Source organism: Monodon monoceros, unplaced genomic scaffold (assembly GCF_005190385.1).
Source record: "Monodon monoceros isolate NGI ecotype Baffin Bay Population unplaced genomic scaffold, NGI_Narwhal_1 Super_Scaffold_22, whole genome shotgun sequence".
Lineage (NCBI taxonomy): Eukaryota > Metazoa > Chordata > Mammalia > Artiodactyla > Monodontidae > Monodon > Monodon monoceros.
This window is the reverse complement of record NW_021703779.1, coordinates 20,693,727-20,717,814: the sequence shown is the minus strand read 5'-3', so window position 1 is coordinate 20,717,814 and position 24,088 is coordinate 20,693,727. Positions and strand designations below refer to the sequence as shown.

General features: G+C 45.7%; 1 protein-coding gene and 1 long non-coding RNA gene across 3 annotated transcripts in view; one reads left to right on the top strand and one right to left on the bottom strand.

The window, feature by feature from the left end:
* Window positions 1–1,178, bottom strand: part of PRDX4 (peroxiredoxin 4) — an 18,223-nt gene extending 17,045 nt beyond the window's left edge. Inside the window, exon 1 of one of the 2 annotated variants that reach the window (XM_029240856.1) lies at window positions 824–1,178. In XM_029240856.1, coding sequence (XP_029096689.1) covers window positions 824–1,067 — 244 coding nt within the window. In that variant the 5' untranslated portion in view covers window positions 1,068–1,178. The remainder of the gene's footprint in view (window positions 1–823) is intronic. The other variant, XM_029240855.1, reaches the window with a different exon arrangement.
* A 163-nt stretch (window positions 1,179–1,341) lies between these two features.
* Window positions 1,342–22,467, top strand: LOC114905693. Its single transcript, XR_003796321.1, has 4 exons — window positions 1,342–1,471; window positions 3,091–3,154; window positions 9,095–9,335; window positions 22,443–22,467. It is a non-coding gene; the product is annotated as an uncharacterized LOC114905693 (long non-coding RNA).
* The last annotated feature ends 1,621 nt before the right edge of the window (window positions 22,468–24,088 follow it).

Sequence of the window (24,088 nt, the reverse complement as noted above, 5' to 3'; positions counted from 1 at the left end):
CCAGATGCAGCAGGCCACAACTTTCTCAGTATCTACTTAGTCTGATGTGTCCTTCCTGAAAGTGGCCATTAGTTGTGTACACTGGACAGAAATGCAAATAATCAAAAGCCAAACTGGCAGGACACAAATTTGCCACGAGGTTTATCATCAACCCAAATGCATTACTTCTAACCTCCCTTTTCCCATTTCCGTACAAAGAGCCTCCAAAGTACACCCTGTAACAAGTTCCTCATTTCTGAGAAACACAAAGGATACCCATTAACTACACAGGTCTTTGGGAAGGTGGCTTTTAATAGTCTTCTTTATAAGATGCAACAACAATCAAAGAAAAAAGAAAAATGAAACGTTTGCCCTCCTGAGCATTTTGTTTAGCCACTTTTCTGTTTAATCAAACTGTCTGTGAATCATTATTCAACTTATCAATGCATTCTTCCCCGAAATCGCAAAACAGACGCGACGTGCTGCAGGCTCTTTGCGATGTTTGAGGAAGTGTTTCAGTTTGCACAACATCCTCGTCGCCTGCAAGCCCCGGACCAGTGCCATCCTCTTTCCCTCATCTGTGGCTTCGGGGGTAACCACTACTTCTTCCAAAATCTGATTAGTGGAACCCATCCCTTTCTTCCCACCTCGCACCCCCTTCCATCCCCCCCACCCCCCAAGGAGAGAGCCAGGCTCTCCCTGGGACCGAAGGCAGCCCAGGGGGTGCCGCCCAAGCCAGGCCCCCGGGTAGCCACCGTAACCAGGGTACACGTGTCTCCTGGCCCTCCCCACCTCCCGCCTCCCTCTGCCACCGGTCACCCCGCCTTGGCAGGGCACCACCTACTCTTGGCTTTGCTGAGGTGCAGGGAGTGGTCGGCGACCGAAACCCGGGACGCCTCCCCCGGGTACACTTGTCCACCCGCGTAGAAGTGGCACTCCTCTTCGCGGGTTCGGGGCCTCTCCTCCGCGTCCAAGCCCCGTAGAGCTTTGGCCGGCAGCAGGAACAGCAGCAGCGGCAGCAGCAGTAGCTTTCGGCTCCGGCCAGGGGCCGAAGTCGTCGCGGGTAGCGGCGGCCGCCGCGCCTCCATGACCACGCGAGGGTAGTCGCACGTCCCTTGGCTCGAGAGCTACTTCTCCCGCCGCCAGGTAGTTACAATCCCGCGCCGGACGCCCGCGAGAGCCGAAGCGCGGCCTAGAGAAAGCTGCCCCGCCTCCTCACTCCCCCGGCCCCTCCCCGCTCCCCGTGTCCCTCGCTTCCCGGGCTCCCCCACCCCACCCCGCCCCGCCACGTGGGCGTCAGCCCCGCCTGCTCCGCTCCTGCAGGCGTTTGCGCATGCGCCCTGGGGCGGGCCAAGGCTGGGAGCTTAGCGTAACTCTGCAGAGTGTGGCATCGCCCGTGACTCCTGTGCTCCCGCCCTTGCTCTGGGCTAGACGTCCTTTCACGTCATCTCTTCCACAAAGCCTCGCCACCGCACACCATCCCCGCAAAAAAGTGAGACGAACTTTTCTGCCTCTGAACAGCTTTCACTTTATACTTCTAACAGTACTTGTTTCTTCCTTGAAGTGGTCTGTGTGAACAGCGCCATGACTCCCCGCCCCCCCCATCCCCGCCCTTAGTTGCAGCCCAAGTCTTGGGAGAATTTGGAGAAGAAAGGCCTAACCATTTACTCTCCTTCAGCAGGCAAGGCAAACAGGCAGTTTTGTGACTTAAGCCTGTCTTAAAGGTGTCTTTTTTTTTTTAAACACTTGAAAAGTTCCCAGAAAACCAAACTTTGTTCCAGCACAGTATAGTTCCATCTTCAGATAATTACCCCATCACTTTACAGGGGTCTTCAGCAGCCTTTATGCCCCCAGGGTCCCTTCTGTCTTCCTGTGAGCTCTTGTCATCTTTCTGAATCCCACGAAAGCCATCCAACAGTTTGTGTTTTCTCTAGACCGTCAGCTCCCTGAGGTCAAAATCAATGTGGAATTCATCTTTGTTTCCCAAGTCACCTAGCGCAAGGTTAGCGCCTGCCCTTGTAAGCCCTTGATTTTGTAAATAACACCTAATGTTCCCGACAGCCAGTCATAGTTTCAAGTTGCTTTCACATGTTTTATCCTTACTCCTTGTGACAACCCTTTCCAAACTCATCCCTCACCCTAGTTCTGCCCATTATAGGACCCGGAAGAGTTTGATGGGCTTGTGGCCCGAAGGCCCTTGGCTCCAGCCTCCGTCTCTCCCGAGACTCTCCACCCCACAGGCGTTTGCGTCTGTGCCCTGGGGGCAGGCCCAGGATGCCCAGCGACGCCTAACTCTGTATAGCATTTTGTGACGTTGATGGCGACAGGTCTCGTGCTCCCGCCCCTCTTCGCCTTCGCCCTCAGCAATGTTGTAGGGCCTCCTCATTCTTCCAGGCTCATCTCTTCCACATAACTTCGCCAGAGACTGGTCTCCCGCCATTGCTGTGATAGTCTTCCCGCCATTGCCAGTGACTGGTCGTGCAGTCGCAGTACTGTTTTAGACCCTCTCATCCTTCCGCGCCCCCTTCTCCTACAGAGCCTCACTACCGCACACCATCCCCCCCAAACCACCCCCTCCCCGAAAACCTGAAAGTAACCCTTCTGCCTCTGAATGGCTTGCATTTTATACCTTTAACAGATACTTATTCTCCTTTTCCTGCAGTGAGCTTGGCGAACGGTGCCATGACTCGTTGTAGTCCTTTTAAGTACTGGGAAGACTTAGAGAAGAAAAGTCTAACCTGAAAAGCAATATCTTGAGACCATTTATTGTCTTCCAAAGGGAAAGAAGCTCAGGCAGGAAAGTCACAGTTTGGTGACTTCAGGCTGTCTCAAGATGTGTATTATTTTTTTTTAAATCAAGACTTGATAAGTTCCCACAAAACCCTTTCTCCCAGGCATGATATTGTTCCATCTTCTGACAATTACCCCATCACTCACCCATTTGCTAAGATGGCAGATGAGAACTGAGGGGAGAAACAACACACACCAGAAAGACAGAAGCCATCGGCAGCCTTTATGCCCCCAGGGTCCCTTCTATTTTCCTGTGAGCTCTTGTCATCTTTCTGAATCCCACAGAAGCCATCCTAACAGTTTCTTTCCTCTATTACACAGTCTGCTCCTTGGGGTCAAAATCGATGTCGAATTCATCTTTGTTTCCCAAAGCACCTGGCACAAGGTGAGCATTTGCTATTGTAAACACTTGATTTTGTAAATAACACCTAATGTTCCTGATAGCCTGTCATAGTTTCAGGTTGTTTTCACATATTATATCCTTATTCTTTGTGGCAACCCTTTGAGGCAGATAGGAAACCTGCCCTTTACAAACTCATCCCTCAGCCCAGTCCTGCCCATTACATGCTCTACTTTTTGTTTCCTGACCTGCTTCCTGTGGGCAAAGGAGGAAGCCACCTCTCTTTTGCTGAGGGGGGTAGGCAGGGGGTGGGGGAAGCACGTCCTTACCCATAGCATTGTCTGTCAATTCTTCACTTTCCATGGTCCTGTAGCTAGGAGTCCTCGGGTGAGGTGGCCCTCGCACCTCCCCTTCTTCTCCTTCTCTGGCCTCCAGTTCTAAGTGGAAGGGGAATGGGGCCCAGGGGATTCAGGACTCAGTCCCAGGGATTCGGCTGAGGCCTGTACCCCGAGGCCGTCTTCGGTGATCCATGTTGATCATTGGACAAGCAGCCACAAAGCCTCAGTGAATTCTAGGCCCTGAGCTGGGTCTCTTAGTTTAGGAACTGGGAGAGGAAACTCGGGGAGAGTGTTATTTCCTGACACCTCTGCCCTGGGCTGAGCTGAGGTGCCCCAGTTGGCAGCAAGGGCTGCCCAGCAAATGGGCCCCAGTGAACCTCCCAGGCACAAACTGCACTCCTCACTGGAATCCCTTGGCAGCTGACATTCTGGGTGGCAGTTGCTCTGAATCCTTATGTCCAGTGATATTCCCCGTGTGCCTGCCTCCCGCGGGTAGACATTGTGCTTTCACAGTGGCAGTCACAGGGAGGCTCGGGGCCGGGCCCTTCCCCCAAGACACTCACCATCCAGCTGGAGTCAGCTGCCCATATTAATAACACAAAACCATCAGACACAGGGAGGTGGTTCTGTGTATATAGAAACACGTGAGGAGCTTAAAAACATTCGAGTGTATGGACCGAGCCCCAGAAATGATGATTTAAGTGATGTTTGCGGGGCAGGTGGAGGCGGTCTCAAGCGTCTGTGGTTTCACAAATGATGTGTCTGGTTAAGAACCACCGCTGATAGAGGTTAAGAGCACGTTGTGGACTGAGCTGTTTCTAGGTTCCAATCTGAGCTCTGCCACCTATTGGCCTTATGGCCTGGGGAAGTTAATTTAACTTCTCTGAGCCTTAGTTTCATCTGCAGATGGGAGTCATTAATACCTTGCCCATGTTGTGAGACTGAAATGATATGAGTTTCATGATATAAGTGTGAAAGCTAACTTGGAGTGTGGGCCAGACTTAGGGACTCATTTCTAATGCATATGACGGGAGGAATGCTTTGTGACTTCTGACTCAAGGTCAGAAAAAAGATAGTATCTGTCTTTATTTACATTACTCGTTCTGCTGGAAGACTTATTGTCCAAAAAGTTTTTTTGAGATAAAATTCACAAAACATGTAATTTATCATTTAAAAATATATAATAAATTCAGTGGTTGTTAGTATTGTCACAGTGTTGTGCTTTGTGCTTACCACTATCTAATTCCAGAACATTTCCATCACCCCAAAAAAGAAACCTCATTTCTGTTAGCGGTTAATTCCTCCTTTCCCCCAGCCCCTGGCTATGACTAATCTATTTTTTGTCGTATAGATTTGGCTATTTTGGACATTTCATATAAATAGAATCATATAACATATGTCCTTTCATGTCTGGCTTCTTTTACTTAAGTATAATGTTTTCAGGGTTCATCTCTCTTGTAGCATGTATTGGTACTTCATTCCTTTTTTTTCTTGTGATAAAATATACATAACTTCATACTTACTATTTTAACCATTTTTTAAATCTCTTTATTTATTTTCATTTATTTATTTTTTTTGGCTGCGGCATGCGGGATCTTATTTCCCCGACCAGGGAACGAACTCGTGCCCCTTGCACTGGGAGTGCAGAGTCTTAACCACTGGACCGCCAGGGAAGTCTGAAAGCATCTCTTTAAATGCACGTCAAATTAGGAGTTAACCTGGGGCTTCCCTGGTGGCGCAGTGGTTGAGAGTCCGCCTGCCGATGCAGGGGACACGGGTTAGTGCCCCGGTCCGGGAAGATCCCACATGCCGCGGAGCGGCTGTGCCCGTGAGCCATGGCCCCTGAGCCTGCGTGTCCGGAGCCTGTGCTCCGCAGCGGGAGAGGCCGCAGCAGTGAGAGGCCCGCGTACCGTGAAAAAAAAAAAAAAAAAAGTTAACCTGCAAAATTTCAAAACAAATACAATCGTCCCTCAGTATCTGTGGGGGGGTTGGTTCCAGGACCCGCCCCCAAATGCCAAAATTCAGGAATACTCAAGTCCTATAGTGGGCCCTGTAGCCACGGTTCCACACCATGTGGTACTGTAGCACGTATTTATTTAATTAAAATTTTTTTTTAATTTAAAAATTTTTTTAAATGGATCTTTATTGGAGTATAATTGCTTCACAATACTGTGTTAGTTTCTGTTGTACACCAAAGTGAATCAGCCATATGCATACATATGTCCCCATATCCCCTCCCTCTTGAGCCTCCCTCCCACCCTCCCTATCCCACCCCTCTAGGTCATCGCAAAGCATTGAGCCGATCTCCCTGTGCTGTGCGGCTGCTTCCCAGTAGCTATTTTACATTCGGTAGTGCATATATATCGATGCTACTCTCACTTCACCCCAGCTTCCCCCTCCCACCCCGTGTCCTCAAGTCCATTCTCTATGTCTGCATCTTTATTCCTGCCCTGCAACTAGGTTCATCAGTACCCTTTTTTTAAATTTAGATTCCATATATATGCGTTAGCATATGGTATTTGTTTTTCCCTTTCTGACTTACTTCACTCTGTATGACAGACTCACTACAAATAACTCAATTTCGTTGCTTTTTATGGCTGAGTAATATTCCATTGTATATGCCACATCTTCTTTATCTGTTCATCTGTTGATGGACACTTAGGTTGCTTCCATGTCCTGGCTATTGTAAATAGAGCTGCAGTAAACATTTTGGTACATGACTCTTTTTGAATTATGGTTTTCTCAGGGTATATGCCCAGTAGTGAGATTGCTGGGTCATATGGTAGTTCTGTTTTTAGTTTTTTAAGGAACCTCCATACTGTTCTCCATAGTGGCTGTAGCAATGTACATTCCCACCAACAGTGCAAGAGGGTTCCCTTTTCTCCACACCCTCTCCAGCATTTATTGTTTGTAGATTTTTTGATGATGGCCATTCTGACTGGTGTGAGATGATATCTCATTGTAATTTTGATTTGCATTTCTCTAATGATTAGTGATGTTGAGCATCCTTTCATGTGTTTGTTGGCAATCTGTATATCTTCTTTGGAGAAATGTCTATTTAGGTCTTCTGCCCATTTTTGGATTGGGTGGTTTGTTTTTTTGATATTGAGCTGCATGAGCTGCTACTAAATTTTGGAGATTAACCCTTTGTCAGTTGCTTCATTTGCAAATATTTCCTCCCATTCTGAGGGTTGTCTTTTGGTCTTGTTTATGGTTTCCTTTGCTGTGCAAAAGCTTTGAAGTTTCATTAGGTCCCATGTGTTTATTTTTGTTTTTATTTCCATTTCTCTAGGAGGTGGGTCAGAAAGGATCTTGCTGTGATGTATGTCATAGAGTGTTCTGCCTATGTTTTCCTCTAAGAGTTTTATAGTGTCTGGCCTTACATTTGGGTCTTTAATCCATTTTCAGTTTATTTTTGTGTATAGTGTTAGTGAGTGATCTAATCTCATACTTTTACATATAGCTGTCCATTTTTCCCAGCACCACTTATTGAAGAGGCTGTCTTTTCTCCATTGTATATTCTTGCCTCCTTTGTCATAAATTAGGTGACCATATGTGCGTGGGTTTATCTCTGGGCATTCTGTCCTGTACCATGGATATATATTTCTGTTTTTGTGCCAGTACCATACTGTCTTTTTGTTTTTTGGCTGCATTGGGTCTTCATTGCTGCGTGCGGGCTTTCTCTAGTTGTGGCGAGTGGGCGCTACTCTTGGTTGTGGTGTGCGTCCTTCTCATTGCGGTGGCTTCTCTCATTGTGGAGCACAGGCTCTAGGTGCGTGGGCTTCAGTAGTTGTGGCACACGAGCTCAGTAGTTGTGGCTTGTGGGCTCTAGAGCACAGGCTCAGTAGTTGTGGCGCACGGGCTTAGTTGCTCCGCAGCATGTGGGATCTTCCTAGACCAGGGCTTGGACCTGTGTCCCCTGAATTGGCAGGCAGGTTATTAGCCACAGGTGAATGTGACTACTATAGATACCTCATATAAGTAGAATGATACAATATTTGTCCTTTTGTATCTGGGTTCTTTCACTTAAGTTTAATGGTTTCAAGGTTCATCCATGTTTTAGCATGTACTGGTACTCTATTCCTTTTTATGGCTGAATAATATTCCATTGTATGGATATACCAATTTTGTTTGCCCATTCATAAATTGATGGAAATTCAGGTTGTTTATACTTTTAGACTAATATGAATAATGATGCTGTGAACATTCATTTACAAGTTTTTATGTGGACTTATGTTTTCAATTCTCTTGGGTATCTATCTAAGACTGGAATTGCTGGGCTATATGATAACTCTATGTTTAACTTTTTGAGGACCTGCCCAAGTGTTTTCCACAGCAGCTATCCTATTTTACATTTACACCAGCAGTGTGTGAGGGGCCCAGTTTCTCCACATCTTCTTCAACACTTGTTATTGTCTGTTTTTTTGGTCATAGTCATGGGAAGGATGTGAAGTGATATCATTTTAATTAGCATTTACCAAATGACTAATGATGTTCAGCATCTTTTCATGTATATCATCTTTGGAGAACTGCTTATTTAACTCTTTTGTCCATTTTATAATTGGGTTGTTTTTCTTTCTGTTGTTGAGTTGTAAGAGTTCTTTATATATTTAGGATACTAAACCCTTATCAGATATATGATTTACAAATATTTTCTCCCATTCTCTGGGGTTTTTTTCTTACTTACTTGATAGTGTCCTTTTAATTTTGATGAAGGTTTTTAATTTTGATGAAGTCTAATTTATATTTTTTGCTTGCTTGTGCTTTGGTGTCATATTTAAGAAGCTATTGCCTAATCGAAGGTCATAAAGATATAATACGTTTCTTTCTACGAGTTTTATAGTTATAGCTTTTACATTTAGGTATGTGAGGCTTTTTGAGTTAATTTTTGTCTATGGTGTGAGGTACGGATCAGGAATACTTTTTGAGCACCTGCTGTGTGCCAGACACTGTCATTGGGGTGCAGCAGTAACAAAAGAGACATGTCCTACTACTTTGAGCTAAAATTCCTATGGCACTCACAGACATTAGTCCATGGTGACATAAATGTCTAAATGTAGATTTGACCACATACTGTTTCTGATCTAGAATGGGGTCCAGAGAATGTGAGGCTTGTGGGGGAAGGGTGCACCCTCACATGGTTGACAAAGTTGCAGCCTGGCCTGGGGCTCTGTGGTATGAAGGAAATCCCTGTCTGACACTGTCATGGGAACATTCACAGGTTCCATGATGGACCTGAGTGCAGGCTCTGCCACATCCCTTGTCTTTCCTCTGAATAGCCACTTAGACTCTCCCTCAGTTCCTAGGCTTTTGTGACCCACCCCTGTGTTGGGATCCTTCTGCTCCCCTGGGTGGCCCACCTGGCTGCTTTTCCTTTTATGACAGTTTCAGACCACTGTCTTTTGTGGGGTCCGCATGTGTTCCCTGGAAACACAAATTTTTCTGCATTTGTGGGCAGTTCAGTTTAATCTCAGGCTGCCATTTTATTGTCCCTTCTTCCAGGGTCAGTTCCAGCCCCAGCCTCTAGAGTTCACTTGAGTGAGTCAGACGCTAGTTCCTGTGATACTCAACCTACAGGAGACACAAGCTTTCTGAAACTTTTTGTCATTTGCTTGAGGTAGCAACATTTGTCCCTCTCTCATTCTAGGAGAAGTCATCCACAGAGTCATGAGGACACTCAGGCAGCCTCTGGAGAGGCCCACGTGGCAAGCGACTGAGGCCTTCCATGAGCTACCAGCACCACCTTGCCAGCCTGGGACTGCACCACCTTGGAAGCGGATCTTCCAGCTCCAGTCACTTCTGATGACTGCAGCCCTGGTGACATCTTGGACGCAGTCTCATGGGATGCCCTGGGACAGCCCTTCCTGAATTTGAGACCCACACAACCTGTGAGTTTCATAATGTTTATTGTTATTTTATTTTACAGTTTTTATTGAGATATAATTCAATACGTAAGATTTCAACATTTTAAAGTGTACAATCCAGTATGCAATACAGTATTATTAACAACTATAGTTCATTGGTTTTTAGTATATGTGCAGTGTTGTGCAAACATTGCCACTAGCTCATTCCAGAGCATTTCCATCACTTCAGAAATGATACCCAGTACCTCTTATCAGTCACTTTCAGTTCCTCATTCTCCCTTCACCTGAAAAGCACTAATCTACTTTATGACTTTATGGATTTGCCTATAGTGGACATTTCATATACATGGAATCATATAATATCTGTTACTTTGTGAATGGCTTCTTACATGTAGCATAATGTTTTCAAGGTTCATGCATGTTGCAGCATGTATCAATCCTTCATTCCTTTTCATGGATGAATAATATTCCACTGTGTAACCATTTTGTTTATGGATTGATCAACTGATGGACATTTAGGTTGTTTCTACTTTTTGGCTATTATGAATTATGGTACTGTGAACATTTGAGGGTAAATTTTTGTGTGAACATATGTTTTCAGTTCTCTTGGGTATATACCAAGGACTAGAATTCTTGGGTCTTATGGGAACTCTGTGTTTGAATTTTTAAGGACCTGCCAAAGTGTTTCCCACCACGGTTGCATCACTGCAGGCCAGCAATGGAAGAGGATTCCAGTTTTTCCATATCCTTGCTAACACTTGTTATTGTCTGTGTTTTTGATTATAGCCATCCTAGTGGATGTGGAGTGGTATCTCATTGTGGTTTTGACTTGCATTTCCTTAATGAGCATTGATATCCATGCACATTTTGGCCATTTGTATAATCTCTTGGGAGAAATGTTTATTCATATGCTTGCATAAGTTTTAATTAGGTTGTTTGTCTTTTTATTTTTTTGGCTACACTGCGTGGCATGTGCGATCTTGGTTCCCCAATCAAGGATTGAACCCACGCCCCCTGCAGTGGAAGCGTGGAGTCTTAACCACTGGACCACCAGGGAAGTCCTGGGTTGTTTGTCTTTTGACTGTAGAGTTTTGAGTTCTTTGTATATTCTGAATACTAAATTCTTTTCAAATATATGATGTGCAAATATTTTTTCCCATTTTATAGATTGTCTTTTCTCTTTCTTGATACTGTCCCTTGACACAAAATTTGTTTAATTTTGGTGATTTCCAATTAAACTACTTTTTCTTTGGTTGCTTGTGCTGCTGGTGTCATACTTAAGAAACTATTGTGTAACACAAGCTCACAAAGATTTACAAATACTTTTTTTTCTAAGTGATTTACAGTTTGTAAATATAAGAAGTTGATTATGAAAAGGGGGGAAGGTGGATGTGATTGAGGGCCAGGATTCTTTTTAGGTAGATATACTTTAGGAGAACATACATATAGAAAATGAAAATGTGAAACTGGTTTTATTAGGACTCTTTCAGGTACCCTTATGAAAGGCTCCTTGTAGGATTGAGACTCTGACCTGAGCCAGAGAAGTGCTGCATTCTTAGGTATATCTCTTGGCATAATGAGTGAGAATAGGAGAGAAGTGGGGAAAAGTAATGAAAAAGGGGAACACGGCAGAGAAGGAGAGAAAAGAGGGGGCACAGGAGAATACTGGGAAGTTGTGCTCAGGTAAAGTGAGGTAAGCCATTGTCTCTTTATCCCATCCTTGTAGGAGTCGTCATGGAGGGTGCATGGAGACCCCCCACATATGCAACTGTCTGTGTCATGAGTTTTGCCATCCTGCCAGTGATTTGTATATATGTTTATATAGGATGGATGTATCTATCCATCTGCCCCACCACTCCAGATGTGATCCCCAGGAAGAGAGGTGCTTGTGTGAGAGTAACATATACCTATGGTTGGCAAAGTTGTAATGAGGCTTTGGGGCTTTGTGATACAGAGGAAATTCTGAGCTCACACTCTCATGGGTACATTTTGAGCTTCCTAAAGGGACTCACCTGCAGACTCCTGTCACATCCAGTGCCTTTCCTCTGATTGGCCAATAAACTCCCTGTCAGACCCTGTTCTCTTGTGACCCACACTTTTGTTGCGGTCATCTGCCTCTTTAGGTGCTCCATCTTGGTGCTTTCCTTTTAAAACAACCTGAGTACACTCACTTTCCCCAGGTTCTGTTGTCAACCATGGTAAATACAGACTTTTCTTCTGCATGTGGCATTAAGTGCAGTATACTTTTATGCCATTCCTCTTATTGCATCTTTTGGCTGGACATTTTCAGCTGTAGATACTTGGCTTCATTTGCATGAATCAGACATTAGTTCTTGTGTCTTGCTAACTGCAGAAGACATGAGTCAAGTGTTTCTAAGCTCCTTTTCACTTGATTAAGGTCAGAGGGAAGCTATCTTTATTCTCATGACAGTGGAGAAAATGCCCACCACTGTCCCTTTCTCAGGGTCCACATGTCCACCTTGGAAGACAGTCCTTCTACAGGGCAGCTGCATCTCTAGCTTCTCTTCCTGTGAGATACGCATACTAGTATCTGTCTCCATTTACCTGAAGGGTCCATGGGTGCAGCTTCTGTCTGGGCATTAGACTTCCCCTAAATATATAGGCTTTTGTGGCTCTCTCTTCTGTTGAGGTTTTCTTTCTCTTTGGGCACTGGTCTTGGTGCTTCTGTTTTAAGACAAACTTAGTCCACTCATTTTAGCAGGGTTCACATGTCGACCATGGAAAACACAGTCCTTTCTTATGCAGGTGGTAAAAAAGCCACTGTGTTCTGTGCCAGCCTTTATATTATACCTTCTGATTTGGGCAGTTTCTGCCCCAGGTTCTCAACTTCGTTTGCATGAGTCACACTCTAGTCCCACTGTTCCTCTAACTCCAGGGGACCTACGTCAAGCTTTCTGAAGCTGTTTGTCATTTGCTCGAGGCGGGGGGAAGTAATCTTCATTCCTCCTTCGTGAGAGTGGAGAAAATGCCCACCAGTTTCGCTTCCTCAGGGTCCACGTGTCGACCTTGGAGAACCTTCCTTTCTGCTGCAGCTGGTGGAAGTGCAGTTCTGTCCCATGTCAGCCTCCTTCTGTCTTTCTGGGCAGGGGCCGCTCCAGCCCCAGCTACTTTTTCTACATGAGCCAGACACGAGGCTCTGTGTTGTTCTAACTCCAGGGAGCAGAAGTGAAGGTTTCGGAAGCTCTTGCCCTTGGGTCAGCCATTGCAACCGCATCTCCACGAGGCAGTTTTCTCACTCACTCAGGGTCTGTCGAGACATGGGCATTTCTGCCCTTCTAACGCTTGAGTGCAGAGCTGCAGAATTGAAAACCACTTAGCTGCAGTCTAGTGGTGCCTCCTCCATGATGGGATATCCTACAACTTGCGTCGAGGTCATTTGCTCCCTTTTGTTGCCCTGTCACCAGCTTGGTGTGGAGGACAAGGGTCATGGGGAGCTGACAGTTTTGCCTCATTTCTTTTTTTTTTTGATGTCTTTGTAAGTATTAAAATGTCAAAATGTAAAAGTGACCTTTTGTATTTTTGGTGGGACAATAATTTGAGCCTTGGCCTTGGCCTTGCATGTCTCTGTGCATGAGATGCCAGACTTGGCACTGATGTGTGGCTGAGAAAAGTTATGATGCCCTTTTCCTAGGCAAGAGGCCACCCTGGACAGGTTACTGCCTAAGATAGATTCCACTGCATCTGGTAGCACATACTCTCACCTGTCAGTGGGTGAGAGGAGGATAGGGTCTCCCCACTAATGGATTGCCTGTTCCATGTTAGGAGAGATGATGCATCTAGGATCTGTGGTCCTTAGGATCCTATGGCTGGGTTAGTGGATGAGATAAGACTCTCTAATCTGGGTGTACAGCGAGAGGAGGTTAGGAGAAATCAAGGCTCCCCAGATCTGGTAGAGCAGTGCAGGCCAGGTTATGAGAGGTATAGCTCCCTGGGATCTGGTAGTGCACCCTTATCTCCATGGTCAGTGAGGAGGGGAACATAAGGGTTCTCCCTCTGTCCAACCTCTTTCGAGGTGTGTGGGCCAGTTTAGGGTAAGGTAGGTTCTCTAGGATTAGATAGTGTCTGCTACCTGTTGAAAAAAGTTTGGAGGGTTAGGTAGGAAGAGGTAGGATTGGCATTACCTGTCTGTTTGGTGTCTAGTTATTGATGAAAGTATGTTTGTTGAGGCCCACAGAATGGCCAAACGTGTGTGCAAACCTGTGCTTACTAGTGCCAGTTGCACTTCCTGCCCCCCTTACCCCTTATTTCCTGGGCTCCCAGCCAAGGAGAGTTAGATGGTTTCCCGGAAGCTGGTGTTGTGGTGTCCGTGTAAAACACCTGTGGTTTCTGTTTCTGAGAAACAGGTTGAATGCATCTGAGAGAACTTGCAGTAAAAAGATAAAAACTTAAAAGTGATTTTGTCATTGAGAGGCCTGTGAGTCAGTTCGTTGTCTATACTATGTAACAATATGTCATTGGTATTGAAATGTGTTACATGTTTGAATTTTGAATGTTCATATGGTATCAGAAAAATTTGTCTGATATCCAAAGTTTTCACTGTATAATGATGTTGATTGGTGAGTTAAAGGTGTCATTTTCTATTGCCTTGCATACCCACCAGCAAGGGAGTCTTACGATCCCCAATAAAAGTCAGGGCCTGTCTGTCAACTACAGTACTTGAAATATGTAAATGGGCTCACACACTGAATCTTGCATGCAAAGAACCACTGTTGTCTTTCACAAACTAAAGAATTCTGTGTTTCTGAGAGAACACTTGTTGCTCCTACAAAACTGCTACAGTAGTGGCCTGTTTGTCTTATAATCATGAAGAGGCAAGAATACCTGGGGCTTTCCCACTTGCTTTTCACAGATTGACTCTATGGGATTTTATTTTTATTTTATTATTATTATTTTTTTTTATATTTTGGCTGTGCCGTGCAGTATGTGGGATCTTAGTTCCCAGACCAGGGATTGAACTCGTGCCCCCCGTGTTGGCAGTGTGGAGTCTTAACCACTGGACCGCCAGGGAAGTCCGACTCCATGGGATTTTAAACTCTCTTTTCCTGGAGGCTGATAAGGTCACAGTGCCCTCTTGGAAAAATACAGATGAGATCCCACAGGTTGACTAGCTAAGTATGGGACAGGACTTGGGGGGCAGTAGCAGATCTCACTGATAAGTTGTCTTGTGAAAAGGGGCAGTCAGTCATGCAGAAATGTACTGAGGTATATAAGTAAAAAGTAGGAAAGAAGTCATATTAGGGATAGATTTGTACAAATGCCCAGTGAGACTGACTATATGTGTTTGGGCCCTTGGCTAACAGATGATGGTGCCCCGCCAGTCATGCTGGAGGACAAGGAGTGGAGATTACCTGGTCATCTAATGACTGACCCCACGTTCAAAGTCAGTCTGGCCATGACATCCTTGCTAACGACAGGTGGAAGGTCAACTAGAAAACCTTGCTGAGACTGATGCTATTCAGGAGGATGTTTATCCAGTGCTTTCAACATCACCTTTCTACCCATACCTTACTTCTTTCAACAAAAAGATGTCCAGGGTAGAGTTCAAGGGCTCTCCGTCTGTAAGAGCGATTGGCAGCTTTATGCACTGGTTAAAGTGTGTTGGGGAATTGACTGTACCTTGGTTGCCAGATCATTCTGGCAATTTTGAACACTGGGAACTATGCTGTGTAGAAGCCCCTGATGTCATGGTCAAGGTTTGCACTTACTGGATTTGGAAATAATTCTCAGACCGAAGAATGAGCTTATCTGAGTTTATAGGTGTGTCCTTTCTGGCCAGTACACATGCCGGGTGTTGTAACTGGTATGGGTGAGTGTATTGTGGGAAGAATTGGGTTAAGTATGTACAATTTTTCTCTTGATTATAAGGGATGTTCCCAATGGCGAAGTGCCACGATAGAACAGTGGTGCTGGGACAAGTAGATAACCGGGAGCCCAGCAGGCTTTCTCAGCACAGCCATGATATATCAGTAAAGCAGTGTATGACGCTAGGTTGTGAAGGTGGAGTTGGCTGAAAGGATGTCCTTATACTGATCATGGAACTCATGGAGGCAGAGGTGCTTAAAGATACTATACCACCCTAAAATAGCCCTGAATTATCCATGAAAAAAGCCAAGAAGGTACTAGATGCCTCACTGTACCATACAGCAGCCTCAGCGAGGAGCAGTCCTCCTTGCACCTAAACTTCCGGGTTTTGTAATGATCACAGGTTCTGTGCGCAGACTGAGGAGCCTGGCTTGTAATAGTGGGCATGCTAATGCTTTCTTCAAGTCCCAGTGCATCCATGGGATCAGGGCCTATTTACCTTTACTGGTTCTCAGGTCACAATATATGTTCAATGTGCTGCCTCACAAAGACCTAAAACTGATTTTTCTCCAGGCTGGGACATAGAAAAGATTGAAACCTCAGCCAGGTTGTCTTGGTAACTTTACATGGGTGACAATATTCTGAATCAAAAGGCTAAGGACAACATACCGTTTGTCTTAAGTAGGCAGTCCAATATCTGAGTAACCAGAGCTTGAAGGTTAACCCTATAAGAATCAGCAGCCAGGGACTGCCCTGGTGACACAGTGGTTAAGAATCCGCCTGCCAATGCAGGGGACATGGGTTCGATCCCTGGTCCGGGAAGATCCCACATGCCACGGAGCAACTAAGCCCCTGTGCCACAACTACTGAGCCTGTGCTCTAGAGCCCGCGAGCCACAACTGCTGAGCCCATGTACCACAACTACTGAAGCCCGCGTGCCTAGAGCCCATGCTCTGCAACAAGAGAAGCCACCGCAATGATAAGGCCGCGCACCGCAACAAAGAGTAACCCCCACTCGCCGCAACTAGAGAAAGCCTGCGCGCAGCAACGAAGACTCAACGCAACCAAAAATAAATAAATAAAAAAATAAATAAATTAAAAAAAAAAAAGAATCAGCAGCCAACCTCCCAAGCATAGTTCTTGGAAACCATGTGGTCTGATGTCTACAAACAATCGATGAGTCTATTCAGTAAAAGCAAATGTCCTAAAAATTTGTAGAAGACCACATTTTGCACAGCTTATGATAAGCTTGCTCAGTACTGGATGTGCTTTATACCTCACATAAGGATCCTGCTCAGCCCATGACATTATACATCTTAAAGTGCATCTAATTTGACCAGCAACCTGTCTCAGGACTCTCCAACAAGCTGTACAGAGCATGATTCCATTCAGGCAAGTACTGTGCAGTACTTCTGAGGGAAAGTGTCTGTGACTGACATTTATGCCAAGTAGAGCCTGTGGCAAAAAGATGTGGCCACTAGACAAGGGCACCTTTTGGGATTTGTTTGTGGCCCTTGCTGAAACTGCTACAATATCCCCCATTTGAAAGACTGCTGCTCACCTGCTGTGGATGCCTCTGGGTACTGAGAGAGTAAAAATGTAAGAGCAGAGCTTCCCTGGTGGCGCAGTGGTTGAGAGTCCGCCTGCCGATGCAGGGGACACGGGTTCGTGCCCCAGTCCGGGAAGATCCCACATGCCGCGGAGCGGCTGGGCCCGTGAGCCATGGCCGCTGAGCCTGCGCGTCCGGAGCCTGTGCTCCACCATGGGAGAGCCCACAACAGTGAGAGGCCCGTGTACCGCAAAAAAAAAAAAAAAAAAAAAAAAAGTAAGAGCAGGTGTTGTTACCCCCTGACTTTTCCCATACCATGGGGTGGCTCCCAAATGAGACCACCAACCAAGTGGGTGTTGCCTAGGAAATATCCACCTTATGTGAAGGTGGTAGATTTAGCAAAGAAGTAAACAAGGCATTAATGGTGTCACACAGGTACAAGAAGAAGTCACTGTCTAGATATGGCTGTGTCAGATGCAGAGACTTTGCTAACATCTCACCTTCTGGTGGCAGTGGAGGAAATCTATGCAACGACTCTTAGTTGGACTGTGTATGTGACAGTATGTCAGCACTTCGGCCTTCTGGTAGCTTCAGTACACCCCGGTTTCTGAGGATGCCTGGATATGGTTCATGAAAACATCAGCAAAGTTAAAGGCAGATGGGTCGTAGTGGGCTGTGGAAGATTTACAACCTAACAAAAGACTGCTTGCATCTGTGCATGGGAAAGGCGATTCTACACAATGGATGGAGTGATGGGGTGCAGTGCTAGCCCTGGGCAACACCGCCCCAAGTTCACCTGGATATATTTTGACTAACTCTTGGGCAAGAACCCATGGATTGACAGTGTTGGCTGGTGTTAGGCAGCATAATCACTGGATGATCAAGTCTCAGCCCCTGTGGGGACAAAAATTATTATCATATTGCCCAAGATGCTCACCTCCTATTTCTGGCCCTTGTGCATACCCATGGATAACGACCCTTCAAGAATGAAAGTCAGTAGAATCAAGGAGCTCATCACCTGTGACGCCCGTGTTAAGACCATGGTCACTTGGATAGGCCATCGCACAGTGCATGGTAATCCATCTTCACCTGGACCACTAAACAAGATCTAGTGATTCTAGCACCTAAGGGCAAGGAATCCTGGAAATAAGTGCGGAGTGCCAGCTGCATAGTTAAGTAGAGAGGGGATGTCTGGGTCCCATAGCCAGCAGTACCAGTCTTGGTGCCCTAACCTCCTCTCGAGGGTACCCCTGGCCGTCGATGGAGTAGACAGCTTTTCAAGGAACAGCACTGATGTGCCTGTCCACATAGCAAGTATGGACAGTACTCAGGGACTCTTATTTGGACTTCTATATTTGTATTTGCCAACTTCAGTCAGACAGTGGTGCCACCTTCAGAGGGAAACGTACCCAGTGGTGGCCAGCTTCATGGGCTTTCACTGGACTATTCATGCCCCATGTCATTCATTGTCAGCAGGTGCCATTGAAAGATTACATGGATTCTTAGAGAAGAGACAGTGTAAGATAAGTGGACAACCGGTGCTTGGTTCCCAGTGCAGCACACACTTAAGAAAGCAAGTTTGTTCTTTAAATGTGGCATTTCCCCAGCTGGTACAGCCCATTTAAATAGAAGGTTTAATTATGAGGTTGAGAAGGTGGTGGAGGAGGCCCACAGAACGGGGAAGAAAATGCTTATCATGCTGGTGACTCCCTTCAAAATTCCTTTCCTTCTCCTTCCACCTCAACTTTTTATATCCCAGAGATGGGCAATGGGCTGATATCTCCATAAACAGCTTTGTTCAAGGTTCTGGCAAGGTAGCTGAGTTCACACTTTAAGAATGTGGGTTACTTGGCATTTATGGTTTTGGCTTTTTGGAGCATCTGGCAAAGCTCTTATAATACAGGGGCATTAACTTATCCACTTTACCTATCCTCAGACGTGGAGGGAAGTCAGTATTCTTTCATCCCATCGTTTTATAGGTGGGGTGCAGGAGGGCCCTGCCACATATGTGACTGCCTTTGGCTCTCTCTGCAGGCAATGCCTCCTTTTTGTTTTTAGAGAGAATTTCAGTTTGAGTTATCTTCCTGCAGAATTCTCCTCCACCTTTCAAGAGGGATATTTATACTAGGTAGCGTTCTTGGAAAGCCTCTTTTGTATTAAGATTTGGCATTTGTTGGCTGTTGACTTTACTACAGCTTCAGGTATTGATTCAATCCCAACAACCAGTGTGTGTAGTCCTTCATTTTAGCGAAAAGTAGCTCCCCGTATATGTACTCCTTCAGTCATTTGGTTTGTGGTATGTTTGGCCTCCAGGACCCCAAGGTAGGAAGTTTGATCCCGACTTTGCATGTGGGGTGGTAGCAGTACATCAAAGGGCCTCATCTCCATGTTGATTTTAACCCGAGCTCCCATATGGACTGAGTGGTTAGTATCCCAGATGCTTTTGACATTTTACTTTTTGGGATTTTCGACTCCCTTTTCTGGATCCTGATGACATCACAGTGGCATATTGGAAAAATATAGATGACATCCTGTAGGTCAAAATGGGACAGGTCGGGTTTCCCTGCTGGCGCAGTGGTTGAGAGTCTGCCTGCCGATGCAGGGGACACGTGTTCATGTCCCGGTCTGGGAAGATCCCACATGCCGCGGAGCAGCTGGGCCTGTGCGTCCGGAGCCTGTGCTCCGCAATGGGAGAGGCCACAACAGTGAGAGGCCCGCGTAAAGCAAAAAAAAGGGACAGGTTGATTTTGAAAAGAAGATTCTGGATGTACTGTATGTTCATTGGTGGACAGATCTAACTTAGGAAACCATTCATATAGAATAAGTGTGTGGACATGGATTCTAGTGGAATTCTCCTTGCCCAGCTACCCCTAGGAAAGTCTCCTTGAATTATTGGGGGCTTGTCTTCAGTTAGAGAATCACTGCATTCTTTGTAGCTATTACTCAGCATAATGAATGAGAACATGGGAGACTTGGGGAGAAGGAGAGAAAGCAGGAAAAGGGGAAGGAAGTGAGAAAAGGGGGGTGACGGGAGAAATTGAGTACAATGTGGGGTACAATATGCATGTAACCCAGTTTCCTTTCATCCTTCTCTGGATTGTCAGGGTGCATGCAGACCCTGCCACTTATGTGACTACTTCAGCTATGTCTTCTTTAGTAACCTTCTTGTTATTCTTGGAGAAGCATCTCCTCTGTGAATTTCTCTATCACCCTTCAAGCAGGGTTTTTTGCGTTAGTAAGTTTTCTCAGGGGGCCTCTTTTTCTCTCATATTTTCAACCCACTTCTGCCTTTTTATCTTCCATCTATTCCCCAGTTGACAAATTGCTCATTCTCACTGTCCCCGTCCCCCACCAATGCAATCCCCAGATAGAGAAGGGCTTAGGGAGAAGAGCAAATCAAAGATCTGTAAATGGTGGAATTGCTGCTCACTCCCAGGTGCATGCTTCCTGTCCTTTCTCCAGGGGACATCCAGACCCACCCTCTTGGTTTTACTTGGGTGAGTCAGACACTAGTTCCTGTGTTTCTCAACCCCCGTGGGCATCAGTTAGCTTTTCTGTAGCTTTTATCACCAGTTTGCAGCTAGGGGAAAACAATATTTGTCCCTCCCTCATAAGTGTGGAGAAAATGCTCACCCTGTCGACAACTCTCTGTAACATTTCTTTTCTCCTTCTTCCACCTCAACTCTTTTATATCTCTGTGTTGGGTAATGGGCTAGTGCTGACAGAACCCATTTGAGTGCATTATTTTGTAAGCTGGCCAGCACCTCACTTTAGAATATGAAAGTATTTGACATTTATTGTCTTGGTCTTTGGAGTCTGTAATAGTTTGTAGGGCTGCCATAATAAAGTGCTACAAATTGGGTGGCTTAAACAATGGAAATTTATTGTATCATTTGAAGGCTGGAAGTCAAGACCAAGGTGTTGGCAAAGTTCATTCCTTCTGAGAGATGTGAGGGAAAGGGGTTTTCCAGGACTGAGTCCTTGGCTTGTAGATGGCTATCTTCATGTTCACATGGTGTTCTCCCTGGGTATGTGCCTGTGTCCACATTTCTTCTTCTTAGAAGGACACATTGGATGAGGGCCAGCCTAATGGCCTCATTTTAACTTGCTTATCTCACTAATGACCCTATCTCCAAATCAGGTCTTATGTTGAGGCACTGGGGGGTTAGGGCTTCGACATGTGAGTTTTGGGGAGAACACAGTTTAACACGTAAGTGAGCCTCTGTCAGATGTCTTACCTGAGCGGGCATGTGTTCAGCCTCCCGTTCAATGCAGGCTTTCAGGAATGTACCTGTTCTCTGACTGGGCACTAGACTCATTCTAGACCAGTGAATGTTGTGACTCACCACTCTGTTTTGCTTCGCTTTTTTCCCCAAGGGATCCTCTTTAGTGCTTTCATTTTGATGCAGGCTCAGGTCATTCACCATTGCAGAGCTCACACGCGGACAGGAAAAGCACAGTCCTTTCTTGTGCATGTGGTGGAAGCGCAGTGCACTCCCAGGCCAGCGTTCTTACCGTATCTTCCGGCAGGTGCAGCTCTAGCCCCCGGTACTTGACTTCATTGCATGAGCCACATATTGTCTTGTGGTTGTTTTGCAGACTCCACAGGACATAAGACAGACTTTCTGAAGCTCTTTGTCCTTTGCTTGAAGTAAGGGGGAAATAATCCCTGTTCCTCCTTCTTCGGAGTGAAAGGCTTACCACATTCCCTTTCTCAGGGTCTGTGTGTCCACATGGAGAACACAAAACTTAACTTCTGTGGGAGGTGGAGAGGCACGTCACTCCCCAGCCAGATCTAAACACACAGCTGATCAAGACGCACACACGTTATTGTAACCAGTACTGCTTGAGTGTGGGAAGAGTTGTGTTAAGTCTATGTAATTCTTTTCTTGATTGTAGGGGTGTTCCCAATGGGGAAGTGCCACGATAGAACAGTGGTAGTGGGACAAGTGGACAACTGGGAGCCCACCAGGCTGCCCCAACCCAGCCATGAGGTATCAGTAAAGCAGGGCAGAGTTCTGATTGGAAGGATGTATAAAAGAAGATCTCTACATTGACCAAGGGACTAATGGAGGTGGATGTGCTTAAAGAAGCTGTACCACCTACAGTATCCCTAGGCAGCCAGATTAAAAATGAAGGGTACTTGATGCCTCATTGTAGATGAAGCTCTGTGTGGCAGCAGTCCTCCTGGCCTTTATAGTTCCGATATCATAACATTCTCGGACTCCATTGTGCATACTGAAGGGTCTTGTGTGCAGTGATGGACATGCTAATGCTTTTTTCAACTCCCACGGAACCTCTGTGATTAGAGTCTGCCTTCATGGGTCAGAGTATGTTATACGTTAATGTGGCAATGCGATGAGACCCGCAGTTTTCCACCAGCAGATAGGTCAGAAAGCACAGAAGGCTGAAACCTCATCACAGGTGTCCCAGTACCATTACATGGATGACATTATTTAGATTGGAAGGGACAAGAGCAGCAGATGGTCTGCTTTAGAGAGTTGGTCCAACTTCTTAGTAATTGGCACTAGATTAACCAGTCACATATTAAGAAATAGCCACCCAAATAAGGAAATGATGCACTTTGGGGTTTTGTTTTTCCTTTCTAATATGTCATTGTTCACAGTCATACATCAGTGAAATAATGGCTTATAGTCTATTAATGCCACTAAAGGCACTCAAAAATGTTTCTGAAATTGTCATTAATATAATGTCTAACATTGGCAGCTCAGTCTCTTTTTTTTTTTTTTTTCTTGCAGTACGCGGGCCTCTCACTGCCGTGGCCTCTCCCGTTGCGGAGCACAGGCTCCGGACGCGCAGGCTCAGCGGCCATGGCTCACGGGCCCAGCCGCTCCGCAGCATGTGGGATCCTCCCGGACCGGGGCACGAACCCGTGTCCCCTGCATCGGCACGCGGACTCTCAACCACTGCGCCACCGGGGAAGCTCAGCAGCTCAGTCTCTTTGAGGATGTCGAGGTAATGTTGCCATTTGTGCTTTTGTTTTTGGTGCTAGTCTGACACCGCAACTGAGCACACTCCATTTGAAAGACTGTTGCTGGCTTGTTAGTGGGTAATGATGGACATCGAGAGAGCAACAAAGCAATAGCAGGGGTTTTTAAACCCTCGTATCCCTATCAAGGGATTGGTAACATGAGAAACGCATAAAGTTGTTAGAACCCAATGAGCCTTCATGTTTATGTGGAAGTGGCACACCAAGGAAGGAAGTTAACTGGGCATTAGTGGTGTCTCGTAGCTGTAGGAAAATGTATCCAGTGACTCTCCAGGTATGGCTCTCTTAGATGTACGGATTTGAGTCATCAACTCAGGCTACTTGGTGGCTTTGGTATACCAAGTTTCTTGTGGGTGGTTGGGTCTAGCTTATGGACTTATCCACTAAATTAAAGTCTAGTGGTGAATGTGAGCCAATGTAGCTGCACAGTACCAAAGAAAAGCATTTACACCTGTACCTGCAATGGGAATTCTGCTCAATTGGTAGTGTTTGGGGTGTGGTGCTTGTCCTGGAGAATAAGCCCCCAAATGCATCGTGCTACATTTTTACCGACTCCTGGTAGAAGTTAATGTCTTGGTAGTGTGGGCTGGTGGCTAGCAGCTGAAAGACTGGATGATCAAGTTTTAGCCTTTGTTGGAGTGAACCTTATCAGCAGAATGCTAAAGGTGCATACCGTCTGTTCATGTGTTTTATGAATACCCGTGGATAAAGATCCTCTGAGGGAAATTCAGTGGAATCAACAAGCTCATCAGACATGTCCTGCCCAGGTTAGGACCAGTGCCAACTGCACTGGTAATTCATCTGCAGTTTGGGACCTGGCCCAAAACAAGACCTAGAGATTTCATCACATGAGGCCATGGAATCCTGGAAATGTGCAGAGTGCCAACTGTACAGTTGAGTAGAGGGGATCTCTAGGTCCCAGAGACAAAAATGCTAGAGCTGGTATTCTCTCTTTTCAAGTATACCATTGGTCATAGGCAGCAGTAGATACCTTTTCTGAGTATGGTATTGCCAAACCCATTCTCAGGGCAGATTGGGGAATTTCTGTAATAGACTTAGACTTTGCTTCATTTTGGGATTCGTTGGCTGCATCCAATCAGACAATGATGCCTGATTGTAGGAAGAAATACTCAGCATTTTGAGCTACTTGGGATGTTTGCTGGATCGGTGATGCTCTGTTGAATAGCCAGGTAGCAGGTACCACTGCAGGATGGCTTGGATTCTCATAGAAGAAACTGAAAAAGAGAAAGGGATGACTGCTGCTCAGTTTTCAGTGGAACACTTGCTTAAGAAACCTAGTTTGAGTTCTAAATGTGGCAGTTCCCCAGGAGGGAGCCTCCCATTTACAAAGAATGTTTAATTATGTCTTTTATTTATTTATTATCGATTATTTTA